Source organism: Euleptes europaea, chromosome 3, assembly GCF_029931775.1.
Source record: "Euleptes europaea isolate rEulEur1 chromosome 3, rEulEur1.hap1, whole genome shotgun sequence".
Lineage (NCBI taxonomy): Eukaryota > Metazoa > Chordata > Lepidosauria > Squamata > Sphaerodactylidae > Euleptes > Euleptes europaea.
The window spans coordinates 99070233-99082956 of record NC_079314.1 but is presented as its reverse complement, the minus strand read 5'-3'; the positions used below and the strand labels follow the sequence as shown (position 1 = coordinate 99082956).

The 12724-nt window shown below is 44.4% G+C and overlaps 1 protein-coding gene across 1 annotated transcript in view; it reads left to right on the top strand.

The window, feature by feature from the left end:
- Positions 1-12724, top strand: part of TBXAS1 (thromboxane A synthase 1) — a 280650-nt gene that overhangs the window by 58155 nt on the left and 209771 nt on the right. The window contains exon 3 of the mRNA XM_056847438.1: positions 2251-2344. Within this exon, the coding sequence (XP_056703416.1) occupies positions 2251-2344 (94 nt within the window). The remainder of the gene's footprint in view (positions 1-2250; positions 2345-12724) is intronic.

Genomic DNA, 12724 nt, shown 5'->3' with positions numbered 1-12724 from the left:
GGGAAGTGACCCAGACACTCTAGCAACCACCTCTGAAACTATGGCTGGATTTTCAGGGGCGATTACTAGAGTGTCTGTGTCACGCAGGTTGCGGGAGCGCCGATTGCACCACACTCTGCTTGCCCTCTTCTGCCTGCCAATCAGCTGAAGGGTGGCGGGCTGCTCGGTGGATTAGTGGGCTTTTGCCCACCCCTACTGGGCAGTTGGCAATCCTAGGTGGAGAGAAGTAGGAGTGATGGAGCTGAGGAGCAGGGAGGAATCTAGCAAGGTGGTAACAAGGTAAAGTGTGAGTCTGTGAGCTTTCCATTAAAGGTGTTCCCTCACATGGTTTGCAAGCAGGAAGAGGAAGTGTACATAGGAACAGGAAAGGGTAGGGAGTCAGCTACTACATAGGGAAGGGGCATGGCACATCATCTGGCCCCACCCCACGAGTGTCAGGGTTTAGTATGAAGGGGGACTGGCAACCTTAGCCCCCCCTCAAAGTACTCAAAGTACTCATGCCCCCTTACCATAACTAGGGATGCCAGCCTTTAGGTGAAACCTGGCTGTTCCCCGGAATTACAGCTCATCTCCAGACTACAGAGGTCAGTTCCCTGGGAGAAAACAGATGGTTTGGAGGGTGGACGCTATGGCATTGTGCCCCACAGAGGTCCCTGTTCTCCCCAGGCACCCTCCCCAAATCTCCAAGACTTTCCTAACCTAGATCTAACAACCCTACTACCCATCCCTCACCGATGGCCAGGGGGGACTTGGCAACCCAAGCCATGACATTTCCTGCTATCGGTAGGCCTGACTATTTATACTGTTTGTGGTCTGATTTTCAAGGAGTCAGAGGTGACCCAGGGAACAAGGCTTCTGCTCAGATCCTAGCAGGTCCCCTGGTTGTAGTCTTCATGCTGCCCGTAAAACTATTTGGCAAGGGATGAGCCTTGTGTCTTGGCAACTTAGTTGGGATTTACTTCTTATGCATACTCTTTTAAAGCATCATACAGAAAGTTCCAAATGAAATTTGGCAGAGATGTAACTAAAGTTATCTTCTACCTTATTCAGCAGCAGCAGCATCCACTGCCATATTTAAATAGACAAGCTTTAGATTTCGGCTTTCAGTCCTCCCAAGTTGTGTCTTGTAGTAATTTGCTGCCTGGTGGCTGACTAATCATTTAGTCAGCACATCTGGCATAGCTGGTACATCTCTGCAGTGTGTGATGACAGTATTTTGGCACCTGTGAAACCTGTAAGAACTCTTACCGTAGCAGATCCAGTTTGATAATGCTGGCAGAACAAGAGAAGGAGGAAAACAAAACCAATGTCTTGTAAAAATTTCCTTCTGAAATAAGGATGTAACTGATGGTTATGTCAGTGGGATCTAGACCAGAGGGTATACTGTGACGAAACTGAGTATTACCAACAAACTGGATCTCATGCCTCGCCTCCCACAGTGCAATTTGATGACATCATGCCTATTGAACAGGAAGGGGAAACAGTATGGAATCCTATGAGCTCTGTTCCCGGGAATGTTTTAGAAGAACTGTTGACCAGTCTCCATGCCAGAAATGAACCAAAACTACACAAGTAGTTTTCCAAAGAACTATGAGATCTAGAGTTGTCTTCTCTAGCTCTTCATGTTCAACAGAATCAAAGGCAGCAGAAACTTCTCACAGGATCCACAGGGTGGCATGTACCTCATATAGATTGCTGTGAGGAGACCATTCGTGATGTATCTAAAGGCTTGAGATAAAAGGATACCAAGCCTGGGAATAAACATCCAGTGTAGGCTTCTAATGACTCTTCCCAGTTCTGTCTTCTAAAGGATGGAGATCTCACATCGTCACCATGCTACTTGTTCCTGTGCTGTTTTCCTCTTAGGCCTTTTATGCACAGGTTGTTTCTGTGGCTATCACCCCTCCCCACCCGCCAACTACTTCGGAGCCTCGTTTTCATTATGCATGACTTTTCCGACCGTTAGAAGTCACTTCACTCTCTCCCTGCGTTTTCCCTGCGTTTTTGGGATCCCGCCAGAAACAGCATCCAGAAACTGAGGGGGAAACATGGAGAGAGAGCGAAGTGACTTCTAAAGGTCAGAAAAGACATGCATAATGAAAACAAAACCCGGAAGTAGTTGGCCGGGGAGGTGTTTGCCCCGGAAACAACCCATGCATAAAAGGCATAAGCCTCAGGTTGTTTTTATCCCTTTACTATAAAAAGTTAAATTATAGCATGGCACAATGCTTGTTTTTTATTATTTTCTAGGTACTCGACCTCCGCATTTTCCAAGCTAGAGAAGGTGGGCATTCATCATCCTCCACCTTTGCCTTTCATTGGAAACCTGCTGTTCTTTCGTGAGGTAAGAAGTGTTGTGGATGGTGTCTATCCATGTATGGTATTTTTAAAAATTGATTCATATCTGTGACAGAAACCCTAAACCTTACTAAGCCCAAGAGTGCCACCCAGAGGGTCTGGGAGCTGGGACCCCTGGAGGCTCCCTTAGAATGACCAATTCATTTCCATTCCACATTGATTCATCCAGGCAGACTTTGGCCTAGACCACCTATTTGTCATGGCAGTTCAGAGCCATGACCAGGTGCTTTGATGCAGGAGGGACTACATTTTATACTGCTCTGATTGGTAACAGTAGCCTCTGATATCACTAAAGCAGCTTGCTGTCCCTAGAAAGGAGGCTGGTTTAAGTCCCATTTGTCATAAATATCTGGACATTTGGGATTTTCACTTGTGTTCACGTTTCAGTCTTCAGCAGACACTGGTCTTGCACGAGGTTGGGTAGGTGTTGAAGTGCCTGGTTGTCTCTATAGTGTCCAATGATAGACAATAAGGAGGAGGTTAAGTTCACAGCAACAGTTCTTTATTTAGCTAAACACAGACCTGGGGTGAAATAACCACAGATAAAATGCAGGGTTACTCACCAGAGAACAAAGGAAAGTCAGTATCATTTATGCATTCGGATGGGGCAGGCCCATAGCTGCTGACAAGTAGATTGGTACACAAAAGCACCAATACACATCAGGTGTCTACTCCACTCTAATTAGCATAGCCTATAGATATTGCCCAAAGGCATTCACTGATCGAATGCTTGATCTCGTGAGTTAGGAAGTAGAAGACACATTCCTAAGGACAGAGGTAATTCAGAGACAGCCCTCTCCACTGGTGACTGGCAGTACCAAGCACAGTGCATGATTTCCTGGCTCAAAGACTTCTGGATGCCAACTTCCCCAAATCTTCCATGTGTGTGCATATGAGTACATAGTATTTTATACCAGCCCTTATATCTGGGCATTACAGTGTTAATGGTCCTTCAACCTCTTGTTACTGCAAGGAACTCTGCACATGCTCTGAGGAACCTGTTACAGCTTAGGGAATGTGTATTTGGCTTAACTAGCTCAATTTAGCTTAGCTAGCTCAATGCTTTTCATTTGAACCTCTCTGTGCTGTTGTTGCTGTACGCCTTTTCCTGTATTGCGTTATTTGCCCTTTTTCTACCCACTTTGGGAATCCAACCACCTTTTCCCTCCCCCGCCTTTTTATATAAATACTGTTTTTGGCTTCGCTTAATACAATTTATTTCTCTGGGATATTTCTCTTAGTCTGTTCTTCACCTGCACAGATGCTAACAGGTTGGTTATAAGGTCCTTTCTAGGGCTGCTTCCCTGGGGCAGACTTAGCGCAAGGGTGGCAGTTACATTATACAATGTAAGGGTATATCTGTGGGAACTAGGGTTGCCAGGTCCCCCCACTCCATTGGCAGGACCTTTGGGGATCGTGGCTAGGGCGATCACATCACTTCTGGGTTTACCCCTGGAAGTGCCGCATCACCGCGGCTGCTTTAGCACTCAAACCCTCCAGACGCTGGCGGCACTTCCGGGGGATAAGCCTGGACGTGACGTGATTGTGTCACATGCGACCATGCACGTTAGGGTTGCCAAGTGCCCGATGGTGGTGGGTAAAATCCTGCCAATCCACCGGGCTGCCCACCGACCAACTATGGGCTGGTGGGAAACTCGTGCACGTGAGCCAGTGCAACGCGCCTACGTCACTTCTGGGTTTACCCGGAAGCGACGCAGACGCTCTAGCAACCTCCACAGAAACTCTATGGAAACCACCCATCTGGCAACCCTAGTGGGAACCTCAGTTTAGAATTCCAGTTCTTTTGCAAACAAACAAAAATTTATGGAAACTATAGAGTTTGATTGATAGTGCGTCCGGAAGTGACGTAGGCGCTTTGCGTGGGACATGTATGCACATCATGCCAGGCGCGCATGCGCACTGCACGCTGTAGAAAAACTCTCACCGATGGAGCCACGGGACCTGGTAAGCCTAATGCACATGTGCAATCCCCACTCTTGAACAGCTGGGTGGATTGGTGATCAATTGCCTGCCGAAACCCCATCTGGCAACCCTAGTGGGAACCTCAGTTTAGAATTCCAGTTCTTGTGCAAACAAACGAAAATTTATTGAGGTACCTGCATTTGGACATCATGGTGATTTAGGGTTACCAGCTTCAGGTTGGGAAATACCTGGAGATTCTGGGGGTGGAGCCTGAGGATAAGGGAGTGACTTCAATGCCTTCAGTCCAATTGCCAAAGTAGCCACTTTCTCCAGGGGAACTGATCTCTGTCACCTGGAGATCAGTTGTAATAGTGGGAGATCTCCAGCCACCACCTGTAGGTTGGCAACCCTATGGTGATTGGTAGCTTGATCAAACAAGGAAGTGGATAATTGAGTTCCCTGCATTAGAGAAGGAAGGAGGTAGGCCAAGGAAAGGGCTTGTTGCAAGCACAGCAACAAACTGTGTTCATGGCTGATAGGCGTTTAATTGCAACTTCTTGTGAAGTCTGAATGCAGCCTAGGAGTTGGGAGACCTGCTTAAGGGCCAGAATATCCATTTGTAAAATGAAAATAGTAAAGGGCTCCCTCATGGGACTGTTGAGAGAATCAATTTGGTAAGGGTTATGGAACGCTTTGCAAAACTAAATTGCTATGGTAATGATGAAATCATTGCTATTACACATTGGGTGGTATGAAATATATTAGTAATCTTGTCTCCCTCCTTCAAAGAGAATTTTTTTAAGTGCCTTGGTCATCCTTTGGAAGGATGTTTGTGTTACACACTTCATTAACTTCCTGATGGGGACTGCTGCTTTGTGAATTTGGCCAGCGCAAAAATCAGAGGGGAAGTAAAATTGTTTTTCAATTAAAACTGACAGAATTGGTTGAGCAATTGCTCTCGCAGAAAGGACTGGAGGGGCAGAGGGAGCACATGATAAGGTTTTACAGTCTCCAGCTGAGGATGCATTAGCATGAGTGGTACTTTTAAAAATCTTTTATGTCCACAAGTATGTATTTATTTAGAAAATGTATAAGGGATGTGCTTTAACAGAACTTCTTTGGGTGGGTGTAACTAGACAGTATATGGCATGCAATCTCATGACTACTGAGAATGATTTTGGCGTGGTTAAGCAGTTACATTTTACCTATTGAAAGCAGATTTCTGATAAGAATTATTCTTGGTGAGAATTCAAACTGAGTTTGCTAGGTATCGCTGATATTCCCTCCACAACATTTTCCCCCACTGCGATTTATTTTTTTTTAGTATGAAGCAACCCCTGCTCCATTTTGGACCAGTGAAATTCCCTTATACATTTGTATCTCCTGGAAGAATGTATAATACTACCAGCCCCAATGTGAAATTTGGTGAACACCTATTGCAAAACAGCATTAAAAATAATGGGAATGCAGCTTTTTCCTGTTTGTAAAGATAGACGAAGTATAATTATTGAAACAGTTGCCTTCCAAGCAAAGTAGATTAAGATTTAAGTACATCTTCCTTTCTTACACATAAAACTAGACGCAGTAATTTTGATGTGATTAAATACGACAAATCCGCAAAGGAAGTTGTCTAGGGAATGTGAGAGGGTGCTAACCCTTTCTCCCCCATTTCTCTCTTTTTCCTGCAAAACTTTCCCACCAGTTAATCCTTTAGCATATGTCTTTATCCAGATGGGGGGAGATGAGAACTTTTTTTTATATAATGAAGCCACTTTTTGTTTTCTTTAGTTAACATGAAAATATCGGGCTGGTGGCAAAGAAGTACGTCACTCTCTCCTCAGCTTTAATCTTGGTTGTCTCTGCAGAGGAAACGCAAAAACTCATGCAGACATTTTATAGTCTCTGCAAGCTGCGTTTAAAACTGGGACTTCTTCTCCCCTCACACCTCACTGGTTTGCTCCTCAAAACCTGCCCTGTTTAAATCAGAAGCACCCAGATTCTATGGCTTCTGTTCTTGAAGGCAAACACAATTGCGTTCTAGTTCCAAAATTACGCTGGGACTGATTTGAGTTCCTCTGTGAAAAGTTTGCATTTTGCTTGCCTTTACTTGCTTATCAAAGGGCGCTTTCGGCAGATGTAGAGCAGAGAACAATTAACACCCCCCCCCGTCTCTTCCCTGCCTCTAGCCCCCTCCATCCTCCCCACAGCTATAAAACAGTTCAGCGCAGCCAGACCAAAGATGGAGTGAGACAAAGCTTTCCCCACCCCTCTCACACACAACCCCCCCCATTTCCCATTCAATAGAAGTGGGCCACTCAGGAGAAATCCAGGAGCTACAAGTAGGCCAGACAGGGGGAAAAAACAGGGCAGACAAAGAATATCCTGTCCACTCTGAGAGAGGATAAAGAAAGAGTGATGTCTCCATTAAAATTCAAGGCAGGGAAGCGGCATGCAGCCTCTCAGCAGCCAGGCTAATAAAAAAGACAGAGGGAGGAGATGTGAGGAACGGTTTACTATGTGAAATGGAGGGAAACATAAGATAACGCGCAGATGTAAAGTGAAGGAAGTTGCTTCATACCAACTTAGACTGTTGGTCCTTGCAGCACATCACTGTGTACTCTGATTTGCAGTGGCTCTTCTGGATCTCAGGTGAGGGTCTTTCCTAGCACTGGTACCTGAGAGCCATAAACTGGAGATACCGGTACTGTGAACTTGGGACTTTCTGTATGCAAAGCATGTGTTCTCCCGTTGAGCTTCCACTGTTCTATATGGACAGACCCATAAGCAGCTCAACAAACAGCTCATAATTGAATCAAGAAACCTTCCCGGGTAAAAATAACAATTGCAAATTCACGCAACCATATATGTACATGGGCCTTCCTGAAATCATTTTACATGTTGGCTATCTGCCAATGAGGAGGTAGTTATGCACAGATGTCACCAGGCACTGTTTTGCACCACATCTAATCCACACTTGGGGGTCACTGTTCTGGCTACCAGTACTGGGTCATAGCTGTTTGGGGCAGACTTTTCCTAGAATATGGCTTCATTCTGTTAAATTATTAGGGGAACTAATACTCGGGGACATGACCCAAGTTCATTTTTCTGTCCCTTCCCATGAAGATGTAGGTCTTTCCTGTCCCGGGGTTTTGTGGTGCTTAGGCTTCTCCTCCCTCCCCTAATGCCTGCTATTGACTTCGATTTATTTCTATGAGAAAAGTGTCCCTTCATGGCACCTGTAAGTACTGGATCACACTGGATGGCAAATGTGTCTTGGAACAGTACAGACACAAACCTAGCCACGGGAGAGGGAAGTCTGAAAGTATGAATTGGTTTAGATTGTCATTGCTCAATCATTAATCATTTGTTGATTTTAAAATGTGGGGTTCAATTAGAACAGTCACCCGTGAAGGCATACTCATTGCTGACGGCACTGTTGTGAACCATGTATGTGCACCTCCTTAATGAGGCATCTCCAAAATTTTAAAAGATAATATGTGTTTAATCAACAAACTGTTACCTCTGGCTGTAATTGTTATGCATTTATGTCATGCCTTTATAGTGTGAGGTGCTGTACAGTTGTCATTGGTCCATACCACATTCTTGTGAGGTAGGAGAGTACAGTTCTCATTTTACTAGCCAGTGTGAGACAGTGTCTTATTTAAGTATTTACTTCTTTTCTGCCCCACCTTTCTCCCTTATGGGAGACATCATTCTCTCCTCCATAACCAAGGCCACCCAGTGGGCCCACAGCTGAATCTGTGCCTCCATATACAACTAAATCTTTTTTTTTATAATAATTTTATTGGTTTTTATAATACAAATTTTCCATAATAATAAACAACAATAAAGGTAATATGAAATTCAAAATTCTAACTCAATATTGTTATAATTTCTTAAATTCATAACAAAAAAAAACAATTAAAGGAAAATTTATGACTTCCCCATCACCTCTGTCCGCCTTTTAATAAAATATTCTTCCCATCGTAATTGGTTTGATCTTAACTATTCATAAACTCATTTAACTTTCATAAAACATCTTCTATTTATATAAATGATTATAAATCTTAATATTAATTGTATCTTCTAGATCAAATTAATAAGTATTCTTCCATTTTCCCCAGTTTCAATTCATATTCACAATATTTCATCCAATCCTCCCATTCCCCTAAAAATCGAACATTGTCTTTTTCGTTTAAAATGGCTGTAAGCTGAATCTAATAGTATAAACTGCTGACTTTATCTTCTGCTTGAGAGGTTGTAGTATTGAGTGGCTTTGTTATTTAACTATAGTCTATGAAAGGCAAGGCAGGCGTCTGACTAGCAGAATTGTTAGCCTGCTCGTTCTGTGACCCACCAAGGTAAACACAGTTCATCAGCCACAGTTCATCAGCTTTTCCTGCCCTGGGAGTACGGTACATGGGCAGGGCATAGGTACATCATGTAACATCACAGAAAGTCTTTGGTGCGTGCAGTTCAGATGGGCAGCCAATTGGGCTGCCCGGACTTCCTGTATTGTGCAGGGGGTTGGACTAGATGACCCTGGTGGTCCCTTCCAACTCTATGATTCTATGACTCCTGCTATGACAGGAGAACTCCCACTCACAGCCCTCGTTGTCTGCCACTGCTTGGAGTGGCAGCAGGAGAACAATAAAGAAACAACCAGGACATTGGCTAAACCACTACATCACTTCCAGGGGAAACCCAGTAGGGTAGCTCTAGGAATTGCCAGAAACTCTCCCATCAAAGGTTTTCCATTGTGCAAGCGCACTTATGTCACTTTATGGCAGACACTTCAACATTTTAAGCATCTGCCATGTCACTTCTCTTTTTCACCGAAAGTGACGTAAGCACACCGGAGCGACACCGGTGCACATTCCCCCCCTCCCATTTTTTCTTGCCACAATGAACTATTGAACTCCTCCTGCCTGGAGACCTCCTGCCTGGAGATCTCCTGGAATTATAGCAGCGCTCAAGATGACAGAGGTCAGTTCCTCTGAAGAAAATGGCTGCTTTGGATGGTGGATTTTTTGTTTTGCCATCAAGTCACAGCTGACGTGGTGACCCCATTCAGAGGTGGTTTGCCATGGCCTGCCTCTGCATCACGACCCTGGTATTCCTTGGAAGTCTCCCATCCAAATACTTGCCAGGGCCAACCCTGCTTAGCTTCCAAGATCTGATGAGATCGGGCTAGCCTGGGCTATCCAGGGCAGGGCAGGAGGGTGGACTATATGGCATTATACCCCACTGAGGTCTCTCTCCTCCAAATCACAACCTCCCCAGGCTCCAATCAAAAATCTCCAGGAATTTCCCAACCTGGAGTTGGCAGCTTTACTACTGCAGGTGAGGACCCATGCATGAATCTTCTGGGTGGCCATCCCTGAACTATTGAACTCCATTCCCCAGGATCTTTGGACCACTCCCTTCTCATTACAGGCAACTTTTAGAGACATGTTTGCTCTGGGCTGTTTGAATAGGATGTCATCTTTGGGTCATTTTAAGTCTGTGTGCTCTGAGGATTTAATGCATTTTAAGGATTTTGTTGAATTTCACGTCTGTTAATTTTTGTAGGCTGCCTTCACAAAAGGTGTGCTCTGTTTTCAGAAAGGCAGCAAGTCAACTAAATGAATACACAAAACAAACAGAAAATGAGGCTTCCTTCTAGGCCTGTATTTGGAGGCTTTGTTTGATAGCAAGCCTTACCAGTGGCTCCTTGGGTAGGGATATGCATATCAGTGGAGCATAAAGAGAAGAGAAGCTGAATTAGAACATATATGCTAATTGAATAATTTGCAGCAAACCAAATTATATTCTTAGTTAGACTGGAGTATACTGACTCGGCAGGAATATGTGCCTATTGTTCCTTCCCATGAGAGAGTTGTTCTCACGGTTCAGTTTTGTGTCCCATGTTTTTAAACTATGTGAATGGTCCCAAAATGTGGTTTGGGGTGTTATCAGTTTGCTCTTTTTTTCAGTTAGGTTTTGGCGAAGTGTGGGTACTTGGAATCGGTCACGAATTGGATGGGTGGAATAAATTTAAGCCCGATCAAAACAAGGTACAGATTGCAAATGGTCTAGGACTCATCCAGAATATGTTACCCAAATCACTACTACAGGTAGCTAGCAAACATGTCCTCCTGCTACCAAGGTCAAAATGTGTGTATTAGGGGTATTAATTACTGAGATCTTAACCCTGTGTATATCAGGGTGAAGATACAGACCAACACTCTAAAGAAGTGAAGAGGAACAAGCTTCTTAAATAAGAATTAACAGAAAGAGAACCAAGTTACATCAGGTAAATAAAAATAGAGTCTCTTCAGAAAGGAAATAAATGCATATGTGAAATACAAACACAGTTTAAACCCGTTCCCTAACAAACTTCCTGCGGCTAAGGGAGGTAATAAAAGGGGAGACTTGAAAACGTTCAAGCCTGCTTCCTGAAGACGGCAGGGCAGTTCTGGACAGGGAAATGGACCAGACTGGAGAAGCAGAATGGGGTAGAAAAGTAGAGAAGCCAACCGTACAGTTGATGTGTGTGTGTGTGTGTTAAGTGCCGTCAAGTCACTTCCGACTCATGGTGACCCTATGAATGAAAGTCCTCCAAAATGTCCTATCTTTGACAGCCTTGTTCAGATCTTGCAAACTGAAGGCTGAGGCTTCCTTTATTGAGTCAATCCATCTCTTGTTGGGTCTTCCTCTTTTCCTGCTGCTCTCAACTTTTCCTAGCATGACTGTCTTTTCCAGTGACTCTTGTCTCATGACGTGACCAAAATACGACAGCCTCAGTCATTTTAGCTTCTAGGGTCAGTTCAGGCTTGATTTGATCTATAACCCACTGATTTGGTTTCTTTTTTACAGTTGATGTACCAGCTACAAATTGGATGGGCTGAGGAATAACTTTTTATACATTTTTGCTAAGATTGAAGAGGGGAAAGGGTGTTGGCATTGGAATGTGGGAGTGATGACAAGTCCATCTCTCCAGAGAGGAGCCTATTCGACAAGGTTTTTTTTTGTGTGCATTGTGGAGGAGAGTTTCCTTCTCTTGCATTAAAGGGAGAAGTATTAAGGAGAAGTATTCCTTGATGGCTGACTATTTTACATGATGGAGTAGGGGGATCTTCCTGTCTAGTCCTTAAGATAGGGAAGAAACAGCTGGGGCTGGCCTGTTGTCATTGTCCTGATTGTTTGGGTCGTTCATTAAGCCCAGATTATCAGGGAGGGGACCCCTTAGGTCCTTGGGGGGAGAGGCCCTTTGGTTGACTCCCACCAGAGATGGCTTTTGCATGATAAATGGAAGAGCTGTCTTCACATTCCTTACATGCCCTCAGTGGGACTCACTGACATTTTGATATCAGTTTGATCCAGAGGCCCATGCTAAATTGTGCGTGCACACAGAGATCAAAATGGGGATCATCAAATGCCTAGTTAGGGAAATACCTGATCTGCATGGGCGTGTAGTCTCTCTGCAGGGTCAGGTGTGCAGCTTGTGCTATAGGTGTGTATGTTAAGTATGGTTGCCAGCTCCTGGTTGGGAAAATCCTGGAGATTTTTGGGGCAGAGCCTGAGGAGGGCAGGGTTTGGAGAGGGGAGGGACTTTAATGCCGTAGAGTCCAATTGCCAAAGCAGCCATTTTCTCCAGGGGAATTGATTTCCCTCACCTGGAGATCAGTTGTAAAGTGGGAGATCTCCTGCCACCACCTGGAGGTCGGTAACCCTAATGTTAAGGGTGCTACTGGCCCAAGCTTTGTTTTTGGAATCCCAAATAGTGACTGTGTCCAGACTGTCTTTTTCCAGCTTTGGTTGATAATTTGAAAGATTCTCTGGAAACTTCAATTAGTGCAAAATGTCTGCCTTTTGACTGGGAGCAGCTGATGGGAGCATATTACGTCTAATGTTACAACAACTCATGTGACTACCAGTAAAGTTGTGAGCCCAATTCAAGGTGCTGATGTTGACCTTTTGAAGCTGATGTTGACCTTTTGTAAATGGTCTGTATCTAAGTGAGCATCTTGTCTTACATGTCCCTTTCCCCTCCTGCTTCAGCTCTCCCAATGAGACCCTGGTCTAAGTACTGTCTTTTGTGGATGCAGTGTTGGCATCCACGGGGAACAAGGCCTTTTAAGTTGTTGCCTCATGCAGTGGAATGCCTTCCCTTAGGCGACGCGCCTGGCCTCACCTCTTGCCTCTTTTAGGAAGCTGACAAAAACATTTTTGTTCTATCAGAGGAGGCCCCCTGTTTGCTGGTGTGGGGTGTGCAGTTAAATTGGTTTGTGTTATTGATCGTGGGGGTTAGGTTAGTTTTATCAATTTGAATATTTTTTTTTAACAGGTTTGTGTCCTGTTAACGTTGTACGCTGCTTTGACAATTGATATTGAACTAGGTTAAATAAATTATTTGTGACTTTGAACCAAAACTGGTATTCCATGCCTGAGAGCCAGCATG